The sequence below is a fragment of the Canis lupus genome, chromosome 18 (genome assembly GCF_003254725.2).
Source record: "Canis lupus dingo isolate Sandy chromosome 18, ASM325472v2, whole genome shotgun sequence".
Taxonomy (NCBI): domain Eukaryota; kingdom Metazoa; phylum Chordata; class Mammalia; order Carnivora; family Canidae; genus Canis; species Canis lupus.
Window position 1 is genome coordinate 55,502,911 of NC_064260.1, and position 26,048 is coordinate 55,528,958.

General features: G+C 38.4%; 1 protein-coding gene across 2 annotated transcripts in view; it reads right to left on the reverse strand.

Moving 5' to 3' along the window:
* The window catches only part of LOC112659462 (membrane-spanning 4-domains subfamily A member 12-like), a 123,681-nt gene that overhangs the window by 10,314 nt on the left and 87,319 nt on the right, over nucleotides 1-26,048 (reverse strand). The window contains exons 2-6 of one of the 2 annotated variants that reach the window (XM_025446292.2): nucleotides 21,672-21,766; nucleotides 19,158-19,301; nucleotides 16,904-16,960; nucleotides 6,671-6,790; nucleotides 382-502 (exon numbers count right to left, since the gene is read on the reverse strand). In XM_025446292.2, the coding sequence (XP_025302077.1) occupies nucleotides 382-502; nucleotides 6,671-6,790; nucleotides 16,904-16,960; nucleotides 19,158-19,301; nucleotides 21,672-21,716 (487 nt within the window). In that variant the 5' untranslated portion in view covers nucleotides 21,717-21,766. The remainder of the gene's footprint in view (nucleotides 1-381; nucleotides 503-6,670; nucleotides 6,791-16,903; nucleotides 16,961-19,157; nucleotides 19,302-21,671; nucleotides 21,767-26,048) is intronic. The other variant, XR_007403395.1, reaches the window with a different exon arrangement.

The following is a 26,048-nucleotide window of genomic DNA, read 5'->3' on the forward strand; positions in this document are numbered from 1 at the left end:
TGTTTTCTGCCCATTTTTAAACTGAATTATTTGTTTTTTGGGTGTTGAGTTTTATGGGTTCTTTATATATTTTAGATATCTACTATCGCTTTATCAGGTACATCATTTGCAAACATCTTCTCCCATTCCATAGGCTGTCTTTTAGTTGTATTGATTGTTTCCTTTTCTGTGCAGAAGCTTTTTATCTTGGTGGAGTCCCAAAAGTTTATTTTTGCTTTTGTTTCCCTTGCCTCAGGAGACATATCTAGTAAGAAGTTGCTACATTTATGGCAAAAAGGTTACTGCCTGTGTTCTCTAGGATTTTGATTGTTTCCTTGTAAAGAGGGTTCCTAACAGAAGCTGTTTTATCCTGACTGGCCAGCCAGAAACAGAATTACTCACTCTTTTCACTGTATTCTGGGTTACACAATGCAGCTACAATCCACCTGGTAATGATCCATGTACAGATCACTTCTGTGATGGTGCAGAAGAGTAAATATTGTAAAAGCATACTACCAGCCAACTGAATTAAAAAGGAAAGAAACAGTCCTCATATTAATAAGCCATTTAAAAATTATACAAGAACAGCACTTAGTAAGAGGGAATATATACCATTCATCATATCAGTCTCACACAACCATGATTATTTTGTGTATTTTTCATAAGAACAAAACATGTTTTAAATTGATCAAATGCTTATATATGTACCTTGCCTTCTGTTAAGTACTAATTCTAGCAACAACCTGCAAGTTGGATACTTTTATTTCTCTTCTAAACATGACAACACTGAAAAGCAGAGAGATTAGTATTGTGGGCTGCATGGTGGAATTCTTCAGGGTTTGGCACTGAATGCCCATCTTTATCTCTTTTTATACTTTCTCTTTGGTAAGACTGATTGCATGCGGATGCCTGGGCAGCTCATTTGTTGAGCATCTGCCTTTGGCTCAGGTGGTGACCCTGCAGTCCCGGGATTGAGTCTTGTGTCAGATTCCTCACAGGGAGCCTGCTTCTCCCTCTGCCTATGTCTCTGCCTCCCTCTCTGTGTCTCTTATGAATGATAAATAAAATCTTTAAAGAAAAAAAAAAAGACTGCATGATTTGTGTTTTTCCATTTAGTGCACACATAATTTGCATTTCTATTTTCTTTTGACCCATGTGTCATAAACATTATTACATGTACTGGGTAGGGCCATTCTCCTTCTAATGGTTTCTAGTTTGTCTCAATACTCCTCACTTAAGATTCCACCCCCCCCCCCTTTTTTTATTTATGATAGTCACACAGAGAGAGAGAGAGAGAGAGAGGCAGAGACACAGGCAGAGGGAGAAGCAGGCTCCATGCACCGGGAGCCCGACGTGGGATTCGATCCCGGGTCTCCAGGATCGCGCCCTGGGCCAAAGGCAGGCACCAAACCACTGCGCCACCCAGGGATCCCGAGATTCCCCCTTTTGAGAAGCAGAGATTTATCTCACTGGTGATTTCACACTTTCTGGGTTATTTTTTTCCAGCATTGTTTGTCTTTATGACCCCAAATTCTGAGAATTGTCTGGTCCCAGCACAGGGAGACCTATCATCTACCTGTAACGAGGCAGATAAGTTTAATTCATGGAAGGAGGTATCAGAAAGCTCATTTGGTCAGAGATTTAAAACTTGCTCTCCCACTATAGTAATCACAATAAAGCCGATAATTTTATCTACATCTGCTTGATTCTTGTTATCTTATCTCAATTGGTTCAGAACATGAAAGGAAAAAAGTGAGTGGCTATTTACTGGCTGGCAATATTAGTTTCCTAGGGCTGCTGTGAAAAAGAGTCACACCTGAGTGGTTTAACACACCTGAAATGTATTATCTCATGGTTCTGGAGGGTAAAAGTCCAAAAAGAATGCATCAGCAAGAGGATGCTCCTTCCAAAATCTTTAGGGGAGGATAATTCTTGCTTCTTTCAGCTTCTGGTAGCCTCACATGTTCCTTGGCTATAGCAACATAACTACAACCTCTGCCGCCATGTTTACATGACCATCTTCCTTCTGTTAAATTTCTTTCTTTTTATAAGGACACTAATTTTATTGGATTAATAGCCCACCCAACTCTCATATGAACTTGTCCTAACAAATTACATCAGCGAAGAATCTATTCTCCAATAATGTCACATTCTGAGATAATGTGGATTAAGGCATTTCTTTTTGGGGGGACGCAATTCAACTCCTAAGAGTCTGTCTCTGTCTTGCCTCTAAGTTTATGTTCCTCCCAAGTACAAGTATATTCAACTGATCCCGATATCTCCAAAAGTTTTGACCTGTTATGACATAAACTCCAAGACTAAAATTTGATCTAAATGTCATCAGATCAAAAAGCTAAAAGTCTCATCATATAAATGATCTAAAATCAGTTATAGATGAGACTCAGTATTGTCCATTTTGGGGTAAAATTCCTCTCCATTTGTGGACCTGTGAAACGAGGAAACAAGTTATCTACCTAGTGGAACAGGCATTGGCTAGATATTCCAATACCAAAAGAGAGGTATAAGGAGGAAACAAGGGGTCATGGGCCCCAAGAAACCCCAAAACCCAAAAGAGCAATTCTTTAGATAGCCCAGGACCCCAGGATCATGACCCAAGCCAAGCCATCTGGGCACCACTCTTAGTTTTCCTTTTTGCTTTTTTTAGCCGATGTACTAATTCTATTTTCCAATGTTTTTATGCTTATTTATTTTTATGCTTATTTAATCTGTGATTTCTTTTAATATTAGGCAAGTAGAGCCCATTACTATTTTTTTAACTTTTTCTTTTTTATTTTATTAAATAATAATTTTATTTTTTATTGGTGTTCAATTTGCCAACATACAGAATCACACCCAGTGCTCATCCCGTCAAGTGCCCCCCTAAGTGCCTGCCACCCAGTCACCCAGTCACTCCCTGCCCTCCTCCCCTTCCACCACCCCCACTTGTTTTCCCAGAGTTAGGAGTCTCTCATGTTCTGCTCCCTTTCTGATATTTCCTACCCATTTCTTCTCCCTTCCCCTCTATTCCCTTTCACTATTATTTATATTCCCCAAATGATGAGACCATATAATGTTTCCCCTTCTCCTATTGACTTATTTCACTCAGCATAATACCCTCCAGTTCCATCCACGTCGAAGCAAATGGTAGGTATTTGTCATTTCTAATGGCTGAGTAATATTCCATTGTATACATAAACCACATCTTCTTTATCCATTCATCTTTCGATGGACACCGAGGCTCCTTCCACAGTTTGGCTATTGTGGACATTGCTGCTAGAAACATCGGGGTGCAGGTGTCCTGCCATTTCACTGCATCTGTATCTTTGGGGTAAATCCCCAGCAGTGCAATTGCTGGGTGGTAGGGCAGGTCTATTTTTAACCCTATGAGGAACCTCCACACAGTTTTTCAGAGCGGCTGCACCATTTCACATTCCCACCAACAGTGCAGGAGGGTTCCCTTTTCTCCGCATCCTCTCCAACATTTGTGGTTTCCTGCCTCGTTAATTTTCCCCATTCTCACTGGTGTGAGGTGGTATCTCATTGTGGGTTTGATTTGTATTTCCCTGATGGCAAGTGATGCGGAGCATTTTCTCATGTGCATGTTGGCCATGTCTAAGTCTTCCTCTGTTCATGTCTTTTGCCCATTTCATGATTGGATTGTTTGTTACTTTGCTGTTGAGTTGAGTAAGTTTTTCATAGATCTTGGAAACTAGCCCTTTATCTGATAGGTCATTTGAAAATATCTTCTCCCATTCTGTAGGTTGTCTTTTAGTTTTGTTGACTCTATCCTTTGCTGTGCAAAAGCTTCTTATCTGGATGAAGTCCCAATAGTTCATTTTTTGCTTTTGGGTCTCTTCCCTTCATGGATGTATCTTGCAAGAAGTTACTGTGGCCGAATTCAAAAAGGGTGTTGCCTGTGTTCTCCTCTAGGATTTTGATGGAATCTTGTCTCACATTTAGATCTTTCATCCATTTTGAGTTTATCTTTGTGTCTGGTGAAAGAGAGTGGTCTAGTTTCATTCTTCTGCATGTGGATGTCCAATTTTCCCAGCACCATTTACTGAAGAGACTGTCTTTCTTCCAGTGGATAGTCTTTCTCCTTTATCGATTATTAGTTGACCATAAAGTTGAGGGTCCACCTCTGGATTCTCTATGCTGTTCCCTTGATCTATGTGTCTGTTTTTGTGCCAGTACCACACTGTCTTGATGACCACAGCTGTGTAGTACAACCTGAAATCTGGCATTGTAATGCCCCCAGATATGGTTTTCTTTTTTAAAATTCCCCTGGCTATTCGGGGTCTTTTCTGATTCCACACAAATCATAAAATAATTTGTTCTAACTCTCTGAAGAAAGTCCATGGTATTTTGATAGGGATTGCATTAAACGTGTAAATTGCTCTGGGTAACCTTGACATTTTCACAATATTAATTCTGCCAATCCATGAGCGTGGAATATTTTTCCATCTCTTTGTGTCTTCCTCAATTCCTTTCAGAAGTGTTATATAGTTTTTAGGGTATAGATCCTTTACCTCTTTGGTTAGGTTTATTCCTAGGTATCTTATGCTTTTGGGTGCAATTGTAAATGGGATTGACTCCTTAATTTCTCTTTCTTCAGTCTCATTGTTAGTGTACAGAAATGCCACTGATTTCTGGGCATTGATTTTGTATCCTGCCACACTGCCAAATTGCTGTATGAGTTTTAGCAATCTTGGGGTGGAAGCTTTTGGGTTTTCTATGTACAGTATCATGTCATCGGCGAAGAGGGAAAGTTTGACTTCTTCTTTGCCAATTTGAATGCCTTTAATGTCTTTTTGTTGTCTGATTGCTGAGGCTAGGACTTCCAGGACTATGTTGAATAGCAGTGGTGAGAGTGGACATCCCTGTCTTGTTCCTGATCTTAAGGGAAAAGCTCCCAGTGCTTCCCCATTGAGAATGATATTTGCTGTGGGCTTTTCGTAGATGGCTTTTAAGATGTTGAGGAATGTTCCCTCTATCCCTACACTCTGAAGAGTTTTGATCAGAAACGGATGCTGTATTTTGTCAAATACTTTCTCTGCATCTATTGAGAGGATCATATGGTTCTTGGTTTTTCTCTTGCTGATATGATGAATCACATTGATTGTTTTTTTTTTGTGCTAAGATCATCTTCATTTTATTTTATTTTATTTTTTTTAATTTATTTTTTATTGGTGTTCAATTTACTAACATACAGAATAACCCCCAGTGCCCGTCACCCATTCACTCCCACCCCCCACCCTTCTCCCCTTCTACCACCCCTAGTTCGTTTCCCAGAGTTAGCAGTCTTTACGTTCTGTTCTTTAGGTTGGTGCAGCTCCTGCTTCTCCGGGACAGGGCTCTCCTGTCCTGGGGACACTCGCCCCGGCCTTAGCCCGGCTCCTCGCGGGGTCCCTCCCCCTTGGAGGCCTTTTGTTTCTTTATTTCTTTCTTCTCCTTCTTCCTACCTTGATAGAGGCGTGAACTCTTCTCACTGTAGCATTCCAGCTGGTCTCTCTTTAAATCTCAGGCGAATTCGTAGGTTTTCGGGATGGTTTGAAGGTTATCTAGGTAATTTGGTGGGGATAGGTGACTTGGGGACCCTACTCTTCCGCTCTCTTGCCCCCCCTATTTTCTTTGAAGAGAGAGATTATCTACTTAATATTACTTGATTAGATTTTACCTTTACCAATTGACTGGTAAAGTGATCTCCCATTAAATAATGTTTTTGCCTATACTAGATTTCTCAAGTTTGTTCTTTGATCAATTTTTTTAGTGTGCAAATACTAAACCATTTTTATTGTAAAGCCTAATAAGCGTTTAATATCTAGTGCAGTAAATTGGCCCTCACCAACCATCCTGTGGCTTTCAGACTTTCTCAGCACTTTTCACCAATCCTTTTTTTCCATCCATACACACTTCAGAGTAGTTTTATTGCATTCCTTCTAAACTTTTGTCAGAATTCTAAATGGAATCGTATCACATTTATGTATTAATTTGAAGTATCTTGCAATGTTGTGATATTGTGAATTGCATTCAAGAATGTACTTTCTCAAAGTATTCAGTTCTTTTTTTCTAGCTCTCATTATGTTTTTATAGTTTTGTTGTTATTTTGATCGGGTTACTTATTGTTTTTTCTACTTCAATATTTAAGTGGTGATTGCTAGTGTAAAGAAAACATATTGGGGCACCTGGGTGGCTCAGTTGGTTAAGCTTCTGACTTGATATGGGCTCAGGTCATGATCTGAAGGTCACGAGATCAAGCTTCACTCTGGGTATGGAGCCTGCTTAAGATTCTCTCTCTCCCTCTCCTTCTCTAAAAATATATTTATGTTAATCATATACTTTTGTCTTTTACCCAGATATTTTACTGAACTGTTTTGTTCCAGTAGTTTTCTAGCTGAGTCTTTGCGATTTTCTAGGTATCTTATCACTCTATCTTCACATAATGATAGTTCTGATATCTCTCTGAGGCTTCTAGTGTTTCTTTAGTTGGACTAAAGCTGATTTTTTAAATATTCCCTTGGCAAAAATTTGGAGGATATGCAGTTTGTTTTTTATATTTCTATGCTGAAGATAGCTATTGAATTTGGTTGTCTTTTCTGTACCTTGCCCAGTACACCATACATCATTTAGCATAGTTTTCTTCATTTATGTCTAAAATTTGGATCCATTTGTTATTAAACTTAATACTTACATGTGTCCAAATATATTCATCGGCATCTGGATGATATGTGAAACATGCAATAATAAATATAATCATACCAATTGTAGAAAAGCAGGTACATAAGATGTTCATAACAAGGCTAGAAATAAGCTGCAAAAGACAAAAAAGAAAACTGGTCATGGTCAGCATAAACAGGTTTTGGTGAAGCAATAATTTTGTGTCCTATCTAGAACATGCAAGTTGGAAATTTTTTATCTGATTCTCTGGAATCTTACTGTGGTTGATGTCAGGACTCTGCATCAAATTGGTCTGGAACCCAACAGGATAAAAACATTTCAGATGAGGTATTTATTCAGCAAATAATTAAACAGTGCCTACAACATGCTAAACATGCTAGGGGTAAATTCAGGCTTCTACTCAAGAATCTCACAACCTAATGGAGGAGACAAAATGACAAACAGTTTCATTTAATAAAATTTCATAAATGTCATGCTATGAAGAAGCCTCAAGTCTAGGATCTGCCAGTGTCATTCCTACCTCAGAAAGCCACCATACCAGTTAATACTTTTCCATAGTTTCCAACTTGCCTCAAGATAGCATCCACTCAAAAAAAAAAAAAAAAAAAAAGATAGCATCCACTCTCTTGGTGATGGCATTGTGGATCTTGCATGATCTACAAAGAGAAACTTTGCCCTTTGAGAAAAGGCTTCATGGGCATTGTATGTATGCATAAATGCATAAAGGATAGTTACATTTTAAAGAGGATTTTTTTTTAATAATGGGAAGAAGGAGGTGATTTGATGCTGATCAACCAAAGAAAGAACTTAAGTGGCATATTAAGTTTTGATTGTCCAGAAGGCAGCCCTTCTTTTATTCCAGGTGCTCTCCTCCCTGGTTTAGTTTTTATGAAAGACGTTTATCAGACTTACTACAAAATCCAGAAGAGGGAGGATCTACCTCTCTTTCTTCAATCTGACGTAAGCAGAACCAGGGCATTGCCAATCCAATGAAATGCTTTTCCTAAGGTTTGTGAATCTTGAGCAAGTAACTTAAAGATGAACAAAAGACTGGCATTCATTTCTAGAACTGGTGGCTGGGATGTCATGCAGTAGAAGCAGTTGGACCCTTGGGTGCTAGAGGAAGCTATGATTTAGTGATGGTAATAGCCGGGCCAGATTCTCCTTGTTAAAAAACAGCTAGTTATTGCACTTCTGGGCTTTCTGTTTCTGGCCTCTGAAACTCTCTCTGATCCTATGTATTTTCTAAGCTTGGTCCTTTACCTCCTAGGTGCTATGACCCTTGCTTCTTCTCAGTAGATCCTGTCTTTCTTGATATAGCCAGATCCAGTTCACAGTGGTGGACAAAATTGAGAAAATGTATTACAGAAAAGAGAACAGTATACAAAATTTTCAGAAGTATGGAAAAGCAGGTCTTCAGGAAAATGACATTTTCAGTGTGGCTGGGACATGAAAGGGAGTTGTATAAAATGTGGCTGGAGAAGTGGGCAGGGATTACTTTATGAGGAATCTAGAATGCTGTGCTAAGGATTTCAATTTTATCTTTTTGAAGTGTAGAGCTATACTGATGAAAGTGTCAGCTAGAAAAACTCTTCTTTAGTACAAAGTCAGGTTGTACACTCAAGCAAATGCACACTTACAATGCCTCTGGACACTTACCCTATGACCATTTATGGGGTTAGAGAGGCTTATGAACCAGGATCACCTATAAAAAGACATTTATGTTCCAAAAAAATCCTAATCAAGTATTTTGTTTTTTTTTAATTTAAATTCAATTAGCCAACATACAGTACTTCATTAATTTCAGATGTAGAGTTAAATAATTTATCAATTATGTATAACAACCAGTGCTCATTACATCACATGTCTTCCTTAATGCCTGTCACCCTCCAGTAAACCTCAGTTTGTTTCCTGGAGTTAGGAGTCTCATGGTTTGTCTCGCTCTCTGATGACTTCCCATTCAGTTTTCCCTCATTCCCCCTATGATCCTCTGTGCTGTTTCTTATATTCCACATATGAATCAAGCATTTGAATTAAATATGCAACATTATTAATATTTGAAGTGTTCTGCTTTCAGTATGAGAGTGTGAGGAATTCCATGGATCAACTCCTCAGCCAAACTTAGGAAAATTACTAAAAAAACCCCAAAACTCCCAACATTTAAAATCTCCAGAAACAGTCCTGATAGCCTACAACAAATGAAGAAACATTTAATCAAGACACTGGGAAGCTCCAAACCCTCAGCTATTAAAGTGGGGATGTCACTCAAAGAGAAACACTCCATTGTGTCTGTGCTTCATCCTAGCACCAGAGCTTTGTTTTTTGTTTTTGTTTTTTTGTGTTAGTTTATTTTTATTATTATTATTATTTTATAAATTTATTTTTTTATTGGTGTTAACACCAGAGCTTTGACTCAGAGATTTTGTCTGGGAGAGAAGTAAGCATCCTAGGGTGACTGTGGGTATATCTAAAGCTGCATCCACCCTTGAGGAACAATTTAACACTGACAAGGAGAAATAGACTTCACTAAATAATTTCAGCCAGTCCTTTAAAAAAATCACAATAACAAGCCCTAGGGATGACAGGGTGGCTCTGCCTTTGACTCAGGTCATGGTCTCAGGCATCTGAGATGGAGTCTCTCATTGGGCTCCTTGCTCAGCAGGGAGTCTGCTTCTCCCTCTGCTCTCACCCCCGTCACTCATGCTCCCCACCCTTCATAAATAAATAAATAAATAAATAAATAAATAAAATCTTAAAAAAAAAATAAGCCCTAGGGTGGAGACCTAGTGCCCAGAGTCACTACAATATATTATCTAAAATGCCTAGTTTCCAACAACAAAAAATTTATGAAACAGGCAAAGAAACAGAAGTGTATATACACCTATACACTTTGATCTATACACCAGAAAAAAAAAAGCAGGTAACAGAAACTGTGAGAGTGGCCAGATGTAATCTTTATTAGACAAAGATTTCAAAGTAGCCATTATAAAGATGGTTAGAGAACTAAAGTAAATGATTAAACAAGTAGAGGAAGGTCTGCTGATGATGTTGACTATGGAAAATTTTATGGCATAAAATATGAAACATATGAAATACATAAATTCTTAGCAATTGGTAAACTCTTGCAGCTGACCAAAGAAGAAATAAAAAATCTGAATATATCTATAACAAAATAAGAGATTTGAATTAATAATAAAAAACCTTCCATGAGGAAAAAGCCCAGTTCCAGGGGCATCTGGGTGCCTCAGTATGTTAAGCATCTGCCTTTGGCTCCAGTCACGATCTCAGGGTTCTTTTTCTTTTATTTTTTCTTTTTTTTTCAGATTTTATTTATTTATTCATGAGAGACAGAGATAGGGAGAGAGAGAGAGAGAGAGAGAGGGAGAGAGAGGGAGAAGCAGGCTCCATGCAGGGAGCCTGATGTGGGACTCGATCCCTGAATTCCAGGATCACACCCTGGGCCTAAGGCAGGCACTAAACTGCTGGGCCACCCAGGGATCCTCTCATCTCAGGGTTCTGAGGCTCCCTGCTGGGAGGGGAGTCTGCTTCTCCCCCTCCCTCTGCCTCTCCCTCCACTCATACTCTCTTTTTCTCTCTCAAATACATAAATACGATTTTTTTTTAAAGACAAAAGACTAGGTCCAATTGACTTCAATGGTAACTTTTACCAAACATCTAAAGAAGAATTAATATCAATTCTTAACAAACTCTTCCAAAAATACAGTAGGAGGGGACACTTCCTAACATTCTGTATTTAATTACCCTGAGACCACAACCAGACCAAAGCATCCTGACAGCAACAACAAAACTATACACCAGGGCAGCCCGGGTGGCTCAGCGGCTTAGCTCCGCCTTCGGCCCAGGGCGTGATCCTGGAGACCAGGACTGAGTCCCACGTTGGGCTCCCTGAATGGAGCCTGCTTCACCCTCTGCCTGTCTCTGCCTCTCTCTCTCTCTCTGTCTCTCTCTGTCTCTGTCTCTCATGAATAAATACTTTTTAAAAAAAATCTAAAAAACAAAATAAAAACTATACACCAATATCTCTTATGAACATGGATGCAAAGATCTTCAACAAAATGCTAACAAACCTAATCTAGCAACATATAAAAAGCATTACACACCATAACTAAATGGGGTTTATTCCATTGATGCAAGGCCAGTTTAATTTCCAAAATCAATTAATGTAATACCACTATATCAATAAAATAAAAAGCACCCACATGATCATCTTAATAGATGCAGAAAAGACTTGACAAAAATCCAAGACACTTTCATTATTAAAACACTCAAGAAACTAGAATAAATGACATCTTCCTGAACTTGGTAAGTATCTATGAAAAACCCATAGTGAACATATTTACTGGTTGGCTTACTTATTGCATCCTCACTGGAAGCTTTCCTCTTAAGATCAGAAAAAGACAAGAATGTCTGCTCTCACAACTTCTACTCAGCATTGTATTAGAGATTTTAGCCAGGGCAGTTAGGCAATAAAAAAAAAAAAAAAAAAAAAAAAAAGGTCATCTAGATTGGTCAAGGATCTATTCACAGATTACATGTTCTTTTATACAGAATAGCCTAAGAACTAAAAACTATTAGAACTAATAAATAACTTCAGTGAAATGACAGGATACAAGATTGATGTACAAAAATCAATGGTATTCCTATACACTGGAAAAGAGCCATCTGAAAATAAAATTAAGAAAACAATTATGCTGAGTGAAATAAGCCAATCGGAGAAGGACAAACATTATATGGTCTAAATCATTTGGGGAATATAAATAATAGTGAAAGGGAATAGAGGGGAAGGGAGAAGAAATGGGTAGGAAATATCAGAAAGGGAGATAGAACATGGAAGACTCCTAACTCTGGGAAACGAACTAGGGGTGGTGGAAGGGGAGGAGGGCAGGGGGTGGGGGTGACTGGGTGATGGGCACTGAGGGGGGCACTTGACGGGATGAGCACTGGGTGTTATTCTATATGTTGGCAAATTGAACACCAATACAAAATTAATTTATTATTAAAAAAAGAAAACAATTCCATTTACAAAGCATAAAAAAGGATAAAATATTTAAGAATAAATTTAACCAAAGAAGTCCAAAACATACTCTGAAAACTAAAAAACATTCGTGAAGGAGTATGCAAAAATATCCACATTCAAATGGATGTGAAGATGTAATACTGGTAAGATCAATACTACCCAAATTGACTTGCCGATTCAGGGTGATCCCTATTAGAATCTCAACTGTTTTTCCTTATAGACACTGATAAACCAATCCTAAAATTCATATGACATTGAAAGAGACTCAGAATAGTAAGTAAAAATCTTGAAAAGGAAGAGCAAAATTGAAAAAGAAGAGCAAAAATGAAGAGCAGAAACTCCCACTTTGATTTTGAAATGTACTACAAGTAATCAAAGTTTTGTCGTACTGGTGTAAGAATAGACATATAGACCAATGAAATGGAATTTGAAGTCCTGAAAGAAACCCACAAGAGTGGCAAGACAACTTAATGGGGAAGAAATAGTCTTCTCAAAAATTACACTGGGACAACTAGATATTCACATGCAAAAAAAAAAAAAAAAAAAAAAAGAAAGAAAGAAAGAAAAGAAAAAAAAAGAAATATGGCCCTTACATTACATCATCAACAAAAATTAACTCAAAATGGATATCAAAGACCTAAATATAAGGGCTAAAACGGTAAAATGCCTATAAGAAAACAGGCATAAATCTTCATATCTTTGTTTTTTTGTAATGGATTCTTAAACAGGGCATCAAAAGCAGGAACATCAAAAGAAAAATAGATAAGTTAAGGCTTCAACAAAATTAAAGCTTCTGTGTTTAAAGAACACTATTCAGAAAGTGAAAATACAATCCACAGAATGGAAAAACGTTTGCAAATCATATATCTAATGAGGGTTTCTATGTAAAATACATAAAAACTCTTAAAACTGAATAATGATAAAAAGCTAATAACTAATTTTAAGATGGGCAAAAGACTTGAATAGACATTTCTCCAAAGAAGACATACAAATGTCCAATAGCATGAAAAGATGCACGACATCAGTAATCATTGGGGACATGCATATTCATGCCACAATAAGATGCTATTTTAGACCCACTAGGATGGCTATAGTCAGAGGTCAGGTAATAAGTTGGTGAGGATATGGAGAAATAGAGTAATAAGTGTTGGTGAGGATATAGAGAAATAAGAACCCTCACACACTGCTGGTGGGGATATAAAATGGTGTAGTCACTTTGAAAACATAGTCTGTGACTAACTGTATAACAGGTTATTTTAGTTTCTGTTCTGTGAAAAGTGTAAAGCATTCCAACAAAGGGGTTTTTTAAAAATAAATTTATTTTTTATTGGTGTTCAATTTGCCAACATATAGAATAACACCCAGTGCTCATCCCATCAAGTGCCCCCCTCAGTGCCCATCACCCAGTCATCCCCCGCCCGCCCACCTCCCTTTCTACCACCCCTAGTTCGTTTCCCAGAATTAGGAGTCTCTCATGTTCTGTCTCCCTTTCTGATATTTCAACAAAGGGTTTTAATGTAGATCTTTTTTTGTACTCATGCTGTTGATTGCTAAATGTAATAGTCTGATCATGACGCTGAATAAATGTGTCTTAAGAAAAAAAGAAAAAAAAAACATAGTCTGTCATTTCTTCCAAAGGTTAAACAGAGTTACCATACAACAGTGCAATTCCACTCTTACTTATATACTAAAAAGAATTAAAAACATGTGTTCAAATAAAATTTTGTACACCAGTATTTATAACAGCACTATTCGTGATAGCCAAATGTGGAATCAACCCAAATTCATCACTGATGAATGGATAAACAAAGTGTAGCATAGCTGTACCATGGAGTATTATTTAGCTATAGAACGGATGAAGTTCTGATATACTAAGTGAAAGAAGCCATTCATAAAAAATTACTTATTGCCTTTTTATGATAGCTTTTTAAATAAAATGTCCAAAATAGGCAAATCTGTGGTGCCAGAATATAGGTTTGTGGTTTCCAAGGGCTGGGGAGAATGGGGAGTTGTGGTATGGGGAGCAGTAGCTAAATGGTGCATGGTTACTTTCAGGGGTATTCAAAATGTTCTAAAATTAACTGTGGTGATAGTTGCACATATTTGTGAATATACCAAAATTAATTGAATTGTACACTTAAAAAAATCAAAATTGATTAAGCTCGTATATATTTACCTAGACGCTACAGATTTTCCCAGGTTAATATGAAAATAAATAGGTAGGTTTTCAGAAAATAAAAGTTATTAAACTTAAATAAAGAGGGCACCTTATTCATTATATTAAAAATAATTTAAAAAGTGTTCATGCAGAAGACATATACCTTACACAAATATACATATATTTATTTTCTGCTTTAATTTGTAGGGGATGCACATGAATTAAATATAAGTAACACTGTACTCCTTAGGAAAAGATGTTAAACTAAGAAACTTTTTACTAAAAATACTATTTTATCCTGTTCTTAATCTTCATGTTGGAATGCCCTAGGGCTTGGTCCTATTTCTCTTTTCCTCTTTGCTATGCCCCTCCATTGGAGTACTTGACAAGCCTCATCATGTTAAATATTATTTCATACCTAAGATTCCCAATTTCATCCTTCCAATTACTCAAGACAAAAGCTATGCTTTAGTCCCTCTCTTTTTTTCACACTTGGCACTCATCAGGAAATCCTGTTGGCACCACCTTCAAATATATCCAGTAGCCCAGCACATAACATCCCCTCCATTTGATTTTCTCTGTCCCAACCACTCCCCTCTTTTCCCTGGCTGACTGTTAGAGCCCTGTAACTGGCCTCCCTACCTCTAACTTGGCACATCTTGCATGCAGTCTCAGAGAATTTTAGTCGGAATGATCCTTTCAAGACACACCCTCATCACGTCACTCCTCAGAACACTTCAGTCTCTCCATGTTTTCCCCAGGGTGAAAGCTTGTCTAAGAGGCCTCTTTGGCTACAACCTTACTGGCTTCCTTACCAGAACATGCCAGACATACTTTCACTCTATGGCTTTTCCAATGGCTGATCCCTTTGCTGGGTATGCTGTTTCCTCTGCTATCTGCATGGCTTTCTCCCTCAAGCTTTGCTCCAACACCTCCTACTTAATAAGGCTTACTTGGATAATCATACTTAAACAGCCCCCAGTGAAAGCCCCTTTCATGTTTTCTTTTTTCCCATGCCAGCTATCACCTTGTAGCACACTGAATTATTTCTTTATTTGTTATGTTTATTGTCTTTATCACCTATTAGGATAGAAGTTCCATGGGGGCAATCAATCTTTGTTTGTTCAGTGATACCTCCTACACACTCAAAACTTGCCTGAAGCTCAATAAGTATTTTTTAATTGGGTTATTGGAATTTGAGCCCCTGATATTGGCTGTGTTAGGTGCATTATGGTACCTAAGTATAATACAATATTGTGTTGCCAGCTGAACAGTTTTTCCAAAGCATTTTTTCATGACTTGATAAACAATGATTTGATTTCTCCTTGTGAAGTTGAATCACATTAGTTTGGGAAATTCCAGGACAAGTATCCCTGAGGTAGATGAGTCTGTGTTTCTGTAAGGAGAGATGTCGAGTGCTTCTAGAGAAGGAAATAGAGTTGTTCTACATGAGACACAATCAAGAGTTTATTTTTGCTTCTTGAGGTGGAATGAGGAGAGGGAGAGGAAGGCGGGGAAACAGCAAGGCTGGAAGTTTGGGGGAAGAATTACAGGGGCAGCCAAATCATGGCTAGAACTTAGAGGCATAACCTTCCCACCCACCATCCCTCATGTAAGGAAAAAAAATTTTTTTGTGAGTTTTTGTGAAAACCAAACAAGAAGCCAAGTTTGTTTACACTTTTTCTTTTGATGTTGTGAAGCAAAATTGGGACAGTATGCACAAATACAGAAACCAAAGCACGAGAGCATCAGTTCCAGGGATTTGCAAAATCTAAAGGGTGTTTCATGGGCTTTGAGGTCAACTGTACTTATATATCGGATAATGTGTGGATTGCAGGTAAACCTTGGGAATACACTGAAAAACTTAGAAAAAGCCTAGGATAAAAACTGATGGTAACAGTGGTAGAAGGTTAAAAAAAGGTATAAAAACTTAATGCCGGGATCCCTGGGTGGCGCAGCGGTTTGGCGCCTGCCTTTGGCCCAGGGCGCGATCCTGGAGACCCGGGATCGAATCCCACATCGGGCTCCCGGTGCATGGAGCCTGCTTCTCCCTCTGCCTGTGTCTCTGCCTCATTCTCTCTCTCTCTCTATGACTATCACAAAAAAAAAAAAAAAAAAAAAAACTTAATGCCAATAGTTATAGCCAGAAAGTTGCTGCTGAACAAGATAGCCTCTAGCATCTCTTTGATCCTGTTCTTTTGGGCTGCGGGGTAATGAAAGTAGGCAGATCCTTCACTGAATTATGAAACAGTATTTCTTCAGTTTCTTCTTTTACTAGTCCCTTGTCTTCCTCTGTAGACTTTGATTAGTAGAGCTGACATTTATTGAATGCTCACAGTGTGCCAGGGGCTCTTGCTTATTCACTCATTTAATCCTTCCCACAGTCCTTTGAGTTAGGGGGTAGGAGGAGCCACATGTTTTTCAGACCAAGAGAGTGAGGCACAGAGCAAAAAGCAACCTGCTCGAATTCACACAGTCAATAGTAGAGTAGTTAGAATTTGAATTTAGGCAATGGACCTCTAGAACTATGATCCTAACCACAGTGGGAGAAGTTCTAAAGGAAAATGTGACTCCTTTGTTAGATGTATTTTAATGATGCTTGACCTGTATTCTAATGATATTCTTTAGCTCTGAGTTTGCTGAAGGCAATTCTCTTTCCACATATTATTTTGTCTTATGCCCTTCCCCAATGAAACACTAAACTTGCCCCACCTGTCTTTCCTCCCTTCACAGGTCTGACTCCCAAGTCATTTTGTTTGGTTACATATATCCCTTTAGATAGCTTGAAATGATTTATTCCATCAAAATCCTCACATCCAATGCCTTATAAACTCTGTTTTTCACACGGCACCCTCCATAAAACCCATACTTAAAATACGCATTACAGTGCACGCATCCTTGTAAAAATAAATGAATTTCTTTCCTACTCAAACATTTGGAAAAGATTTATCTCCCAAAAAAAGCTGGCTTAGAAGTAATATTTTCTTCTCTTCAGTTTATGTCAGGTGGTATTTTTATTTTCAGCATTACTCCAAAGAATTCCAACATACCTTGTATTTTGTAGGACGCTTCTGTACGTGTACACTGGTGGATCCTGAGCTGATGAACTGGGAGATAGAAACAGGCATTTGTAAACATTTACTCCTGTTGATGGTCCCCTAAATAAGCACTTTCACAATGCCAATGACATTCTTGATATCCAAAATATCACTGAATTCTCAGAAGAAAGAAGTTTAATTACTTCAGTTCTGTGATGACCACTAGTAGATGTTCTCAAATATGGATTCACTATTTCTCTGTTAACAGGTGTTACAGAAATGAAAAGAAATTTTAACATCTCTGGTCATTAAGGAACTTTCACGTTGGTGATGGGACTTATCAATGACTTTACGAGGAACGGGCAGTAGGTAGTTCATATGTTTGGACTGTCATTTATTAAGCTTATGATTTAAATTATTAGAAAGTAATCTCTAGTGGCCAGTGAGGTGGCTCTCACTTGCAAATACTCCCTCCCCTAATGCTGTAGAAGAAAGATTTCATCAATAGGAAATAATTTCAAAGCATTTGATTTGAAGAGTGACACCTTGTCTTGCACAAACATGTCCTGAGTGCTAACATCACCTTCTGGCACCAATTGAAAGAACTGTTGTCCCTGATAAATGAAGAACTTAATTATTTTCCCCAAAGGTAGATCTTATACCTGCCTTCAATCTGCCCATAGCACTAACAAAAGATGATTCATCTGAAGGGGACTGGGAATCTTGCAGTCCAGGAAAATGAGTTCCTGTCAGGGAAGCAGAAGTACCTTAGCCTGATTTTTCAAAAAGTCTCTGACACTTTCCTTCTGGGTCACTCTGTAGAGTTACATACATTTTCTAAGTCTCTATTCCCTAATTTGTAAAATGGGGATCAATAATAGTGATCATGGAGTTGCTGTGGCAATTATATAAAATAGACCTGAAGCACTTTTGGAAGGTGCCCAATTCATACTAGAATGAAACAATAATTTCTATTTGTGGTTGATTTCTGCTGTTAGCTTCTCTTCTATATCTTGAACTTAGGATCTTTTTTAGATGCCTTGTAATGGGCGATTCATTGTACTCTTTCAGTTCAAAGCATTTCTCTTTATGACATATAATTCTTTCCAGAAATTTCTCAGTGTTGGTAAATGCCCTCAACTTGAGGACTCAGGCTGTAGGAAGCCTTTAAAGAAATGTCTTCTGAGCTGCCTGGGTGGCTCAGCGGTTGAGTGACTGCCTTTGGCTCAGGGAGTGATCCGGGAGTTCCAGGATTGAGTCCCACATGAGGCTCCCTGCATGGAGCTGCTTCTCCCTCTGTCTAAGTCTCTACCTCTCTCCTGTGTCTCTCATGAATAAATAAATAAAATCTTAAAAAAATAAATTTTTCCCATCTAGAGCACTTATTACTATGTGTCAGAGCCCTTTTATAAAAAGTTATTGCATTCTAATCTTTTCTGCCTTGAAACCTTGTTTTTGGTTGAGGAGTGCAAAAGGGTGCATAAGGAACTAATGAAATCCTTTCTCCTCCAAGGGGAAACATGGCTTTGGGTTAGGTTACCTTTCTAGCTATGTTCAGTTGGATGCTTGCTACAACTGGAATATCAGTTGTATTAATAGGCTATGATGCTCATGGATATAACGAACCTTGATGGATAATTTGCTTCTGGGTTGGATATAACTGTGAGCAAACAATAACTTGTGGGAAGCATGGCTTTGGGCTTCCCTGAGAGTAGTACCTTATAACTGGGCATGTTTCTGTTGGGTACCTCAGCAACTATGGCTATGGAATTATTACATTAACAATATCCTTACTTGAAACACCCACTTTAGAAATCTTTGTTTCATGTACCCAAATTTCTGTTGGCCTTCCCATGTCTCTTATTTTCTCTTTCCTTATGTAATCTCTCTAAAAATCACTATGATACCCAGAGATATTAAGTTCAGTCAGGTCTTTGGATTTTCACTCTGGCGGGAGCAGGGGGTGGTGGTGGTGGAGGGAAGAAAGCCTTATAGATATCCAGGTAGCCACTCTCTTTTCAGGGATACACCCTCAAAATCTCTCTGCATGCACACCTCTCCCTCTCAAGGAACTTATCAAAACATGCAGCAAACATAAAAAGACTGAGTATACACTCTATCCCTGCCCACCATTTTGGGTGTTTCCACAGCAAAATGAGCTCCACAGAGTCAGACATTGGGTCTTTATTCATTACTTGATTTCTTGAGTAAGTCACTGGACAGATTAGAAAAAAAATTAAAATCAATAGCAATATGGTATACTCACAAATGGTGCTGACCAAAATATGTAAATTAGTGTAACAACAACAGGGATATGACCAGTTTGTTTCCTGTCCTCTTCTGAGACAAATAATGCAAAACAAAGAAACCCCAATGCATAGTAAATTAGGCCATTCATGATTTGCACAGCCTGTGGGAAGAGAAAGCCTTCATTACTACTCAAATCAAATCTATCATGGACAATTGCAATATGGCATAGCAATATCCAGTTTATCCTGGTATTTCTGAAGCAGCAATAAAAGAACTACACGTCAGGGAAGAACCAAGATGGATAAAGAGCAGGCACAAATGGATGGTGAGGTCTCCACATTTATTTAAACAGGGAATATGTGCTTTTGTTTCATAGGCATCTTCAGAGATATTTCATATTTAATTTTCTAGTTGGCTCTGTTAAATAAAAATCAGAGGCCTATTTGTCAGTTTGGTTCAGGAGGACACACTACCAAAAAGAGGGCTATTGGCCTTGAGGATCTCTCAGGCTCTGTCAATTCCTCTACTTCATACCATTGGATCTGTGAGATCAATCGTGATCGGCAAGTGAGTTCTCGTTCTCTATCACTAACCCCAAAAGGTATTTTTGGACCTTGTCTTCATTCTTCATTCTCTCTTGTCTGAGAATTGAGCTTCAGTTTCCTTTTGCTCTGCCCACTCTCATATTCTATACTGACTTTTGTAACTACTCTCTGGACCAGAGCCTTAGGCTTTGTACAAAAAAGCATGAAGGAAGACTCTCCAATGACCTCTGATTTTCTATAACTCCCATGTGAAGTATTCCTTTGTGCCCTTTGTGGAGTAGGGACTTATTCTCCAGATGGAGTGGAGCCACAAACACACACTAGTGACAAGGGTGCCTGCCACCACTGAAGCAGGCCAGGAAGGTCAGTCTTTTGTTTTAGCCAGGCCTTCACTTATTAGATGAGGCACATCTGCATTATGGAAGGTAATCTGCCTTATTCAAAATTCACTGACTTAAATGCCAATCTCCTCTAAAAACACCTTCATAGGAGGGGATGAGGAGATGAGCAAAATGGCCCAAAGGGAGTGGGAGATACAGGCTTCCAGTTATGGAATGAATAAGTCATGAGAACAAAAGGTACAGTGTAGGGAATATAATCAATGGTATAATAGTGTTGCATGGTGATAGATGGTAGCTACATTTGCAGTTAGCATAGCATAAGGTATAGACTTGTCCAGTCAGTATGTTGTACATCTGAGATGAATGTAACATTGCATGTCAACTGCACTTCAATAAAATAAATAAATAAATAAATAAATAAATAAATAAATAAATAAATAAATATAAAAACACATTCACAGAAACACCCCAAATAATGTGATCAAATATCTGGGAATCCTGTGGTCCAGGTAAGTTAATACATAAAAATTAACTGTCACAGAAAGTCAAGAACTGGCTATTGGGTAATGAAACTCCTCGCCCTTGAAATTTACACTGAGACAACACAAAAGCATGCATTTATTGGTTACTCACACCTTTATCTGGCACATGAGGGATGGCCGTTTGGGATGGGATCAAACGGACTTGTTCACTATTGCCACTCTTCAGAATCAACTCCTTTCTGGGCCATCCACTCTGACTTAATGAGTTCAGCGGAGGACTCAGGAGGATTTAGTAGGAGGAACTCAGTAGAAGACCTTAAAACCTTCCTCCTCTCTGAGGTGGTGGATCTTGCTGGTAGGCCAGTGGATGGCCAGTGAGAGGCTTACCCCTTCTCACACACATTGCCATGACTGCTGTCCATGACAGTGGGGGATGAGGTAGAGAAAGCACCAGTGTCCTGCCCCTGCTATACATGAGGCTCTGCTACATTAAGTTGTGCCCTTTTTCTAGCAGTGGGCCAAATAGCTACCGGCCAGCTGGAGATAATCATAGACTTATTATATTGGGAATTTTCCTAGGACATGTTTTAATTTTGCGGGCTTATATTGAAATATGCTTCAAGCCTCCACAAATATTAGTGGATGATACAAAAGGTACAGAATTCTAAGGTTTAGGAGAAGTGAAAAGCAAAACATTGATAAGGAATATGACCTCAGAGCTAAATATAGGGGGAGCATGTTTTGAGCCCAATGTTAATAAAATGGCCACAGGCCACAGAGCTGCAGTATCTCTAGCCTCTTCTTGTTTTGGTTCCATTGCCCGAGCCTGACCACCTAATTTATGATCTATAAGCTTGTTTCAGACTGTTTACAAACAAAGGCAGAAAACAGACCTTCTCATTGTTTATGAGATTGATAACCAATTTCAGAGTGTATTTGCTAAAATCCTGGGTAGGTTGTGATGCTATTGAGCTATTCAGAAATGTTTTGTAGATCCATAATTTTGTCCAATTATCTATGGCCTCAGAATAAGCAACTTTAATCAACTTTCCTTCCTTTGGGGAGTTCATTGTAGATGTGGCCAATGTCTCTTCCCTTTTATGTTAGGAAGGTGCAACAGTCATCATTTATTGACCTGCTATATATTGCACTTAGTCCTTACCCCCAGTGCTCTGGTCTCCATTCTTAGGGTATATCTTCTTGGCATTTTAATTAAGATATGCTATAGAAATTGTAGAGAATGAATGGACTCCTTTTCTGTAGAGAAATACAGAGAAAAAGTAAACTAATTATTTTTGAGATAAGACACTTCACATTGCAGCCTCCAGTTTTCCACTAGTTTCCTTGAAAGAGGATTTGAGTCCATTCACTGATATTACTTCTATGTTACACACCTAACAACTTTCTGTCAAACACTGAGACCTACTTCTTAGGTTTTATGTTTCCATTGTAGTCTTTAAATGAGACTGAGCAGTTATCTTTTGATATAAGTGCCCAACTCCCATTATTTTCACCCTTTCTAAGAATTACCTGCTCCCATAAATCTCTAGGGTCACCCAAGTTTGGGATCCTGTTGCCATGTTGGGTCTTCACAAGAATGTCCCTCAATCTAGCCATAGTTGCTTGGATAAGGTGTGGGAAACTTACTCTAATGGAACCAATCATAGTTCCCTTCTCAGGAAATTATATTTAGCAGTAAAACAATATAGTCCCAATTTGGGTTTGGAGAGAAGAGTGGAGGAACCCCTAGAGTAAAAAGATGGAGAGAGAGTATTCCTTAAAGATTCTAATGGTTCTCACTTCCCTGATTCTAGTTGCTTTCTTAGATCTATCTATGAGCCATATCTGCATCATCTTTAAAACAAATTACTCTTTATTTTAGTTAAAACTAATATAAGAGGATGTACATCAAGTGAGAACTTTTTAAAAGTTCCAGAATAATGGCTAGGTATTGAAAAAGCTTGGGACCGGGATCCCTGGGTGGCGCAGCGGTTTGGCGCCTGCCTTTGGCCCAGGGCGCGATCCTGGAGACCCAGGATCGAATCCCACATCAGGCTCCCGGTGCATGGAGCCTGCTTCTCCCTCTGCCTATGTCTCTGCCTCTCTCTCTCTCTCTGTGACTATCATTAATAAATAAAAATTAAAAAAAAAAAAAAAAAAAAAAAAAAAAAAAAAAAAAGAAAAAGCTTGGGACCAAAGGCAGCATTTTTGCATCTTAAGTTGATAAAATTGCCAGAGGTTGTGCCTAGTAGCCTTTTCCAAGAGCTTATTGGTAGGTAATTCAGAGAAGTAGCTACGGTCAATTGAATTATTGTCCCTAATTATTGTTTTCCTTTTCTCTGTTACAGACTTATACATTTTCACATGTTGTCTTGTGACTTAGTGTCCACCCTCCATTCCATGGAAGGAATATATCTCTATACCTCACTGATATTGGATGTGACCTTAGAACATGCTTTGACTGATCCAATGTGAGGAACATGACACATGCCAAGCCTGAGCCAAAATCCAATGAAGTGTTGTAAGTTTCTATCATTTCCCTCTGTTGTGAGTATATAATTTCCCAGGATATTGCTGCACTTTAGTATGAATCCCAGAATGAAGACACATGGAGGCAGGCCCACAGCTGACCTGCAACATTGAACAAAACTTCATAAAGTGAAAAATAAATATTTGTTCTTTTAAGTCTGAAATTTTGTGGTTGTTATATCTGCTACCCTGGTACCAACCAATACCCTGGTTTTATAAGAGAAGGAGCGGGGAGAGAAGACAGAATTCTGGGGAAATGAAGTGTTGGTAAAGCTATGGGAAGAAAGAGAAATTACACTCAGAATAGGGGGTCCTTTAAGATTGTGAGACTAGCTTTAACTTCTCTGTTGGTATCTGTCTTCCAGCAGATGTAATGGCTTGCCCTCATGTTGGCTAATGTGTTTTCATTGTTTTGAGATGGTAAGAAAGTGTAAAATGCATATGTGTATTTCATTTCTCCCTTTAAGTGGATATCTATTTTTAAAGCACAAATAAGTGTATAAAGATATAGACATTTACATTAATAAATATGAAAGATGGACTCAAATATTATAAGTAAGCTCTTTGGTCCACTTATATTTTCTTGTATAAGGAGCAGCCAAGAATTGCTTAGCACCACAAGTTGCATCATTTACCAGGTGGAAAAGACAGGCAGAAATTAGCACTGAATGTTATTTGCAAATAATCACTAATTTAAGGATAGGTCCACACTATATTTTAAGATGATCAATTAGCCAACTGTCCCATAGAGAATTAACTGCTCAGACTCAGTCTGCCATCACTTATTCATTCAATGTAAATCCTAGGTGACTATACAAATTATGATAAAAGTTTAACGGGGCATTCATATGTTTCCAATTATTCTAGTTAGCCAGGTCAGTATACTGTAATGGTAGGATAAAGGAGTAGGTAGGAGATGATGGCTAGGCAAAACTGAAAGCCTTTCTTATCCATGCAAGAGGCAAGGAACTAAATGTCCTGTGATGTAACAGAGATTCATTTTCCAAAGAGACTCAGTTTGATGACCAGTGCTCAAAAACTTTGGGCTGCCGAAGCCAGGTCCTATAACCCCACCAACAATCCATGGATCTGACAACCTATATACTGTAACCTTGCTTGGGTTGAGAAACTTTATGTTTCTTTATGGTCTGGTATGATTATTTGCAACTCTTAGTTTGTTTAAAAAAGTATCTGGGGGCACCTCGCTGGCTGGCTCAGTTGGTAGGGCACGTGACCCTTGATTTTGGGGTTGTGAGTTTGAACCACACATTGCGTGTAGAGAGTACTTAAAAACATAAAGACTACTAACTCTGGGAAATGAACTAGGGGTGGTGGAAGGGGAGGAGGGCGGGGGGTGGGAGTGAATGGGTGACGGGCACTGAGGGGGACACTTGACGGGATGAGCACTGGGTGTTATTCTGTATGTTGGCAAATTGAACACCAATAAAAAAATAAATTTATTATAAAAAAAGAGAATACTTAAAAATAAAATATCTTGCAAGAAGTTGCTGGGGCCAAGTTCAAAAATGGTGTTGCCTGTGTTCTCCTCTAGGATTTTGATGGATTCTTGTCTCACATTTAGATCTTTCATCCATTTTGAGTTTATCTTTGTTTTTGGTGTAAGAAAATGGTCTAGTTTCATTCTTCTGCATGTGGCTGTCTAATTTTCCCAGCACCATTTATTGAAGAGACTGTCTTTTTTCCAGTGGATAGTCTTTCCTGCTTTGTCAAATATTAGTTGACCATAAAGTTGAGGGTCTACTTCTGGATTCTCTATTCTGTTCCATTGATCTATGTGTCTGTTTTTGTGCCAGTTCCACACTGTCTTGATGACCACAGCTTTGTAGTACAACCTGAAATCTGGCATTGTTATGCCCCCAGCTATGGTTTTCTTTTTTAATATTCCCCTGGCTATTTGGGTTCTTTTCTGATTCCACACAAATCTTGGCCACAGCAACTTCTTGCAAGATACATCCATGAAGGCAAAAGAAACAAAAGACAAAATGAATTATTGGGATTTAATCAAGATAAAAAAGCTTCTGCACAGCAAAATAAACAGTCAACATAACTAAAAGACAACCTACAGAATGGGAGAAGATATTTGCAAATGACCTATCAAATAAAGGGCTAATATCCAAGATCTATAAAGAACTTATTAAACTCAACAGCAAAGAAACAAACAATCCAATCATGAAATGGGCAAAAGACATGAACATAAATTTCACCAAAGAAGACATAGACATGGCCAACAAGCACATGAGAAAATGCTCCGCATCACTGGCCATCAGGGAAATAAAAATCAAACCCACAATGAGATACCACCTCACACCAGTGAGAATGGGGAAAATTAACAAGACAGGAAACAACAGATGTTGGAGAGGATGTGGAGAAAGGGGAACCCTCTTACGCTGTTGGTGGGAATGTGACTGGTGCAACCACTCTGGAAAACTGTGTGGAGGTTCCTCAAAGGGTTAAAAATAGACCTGCCCTACGACCCAGCAATTGCACTGCTAGGGGTTTACCCCAAAGATACAGATGCAGTGAAACACCAGGACACCTGCACCCCGATGTTTATAGCAGCAATGTCCACAATAGCCAAACTGTGGAAGGAGATTTGGTGTCCATCGAAAGATGAATGGATAAAGAAGATGTGGTATAGGTATAGAATGGAGCATTACTCAGCCATTAGGAATGACAAATACCCACCATTTGCTTCAACGTGGGTGGAACTGGAGGGTATTATGCTGAGAGAAATAAGTCAATCGGAGAAGGACAAACATTATATGGTCTCATTCATTTGGGGAATATAAAAAATAAAATATAATATAATATATTATAATATAATATAATATATAATATAAATATATAAAATATAAATATAAAATATAAAAAATAGTGAAAAGGAGTAAAGGGGAAAGGAGAGAAAATGAGTGAAATTATAGTGAGGGTGACAAAACATGAGAGACACCTAACTCTGGGAAATGAACAAGGGGTAGTGGAAAGGGAGTTA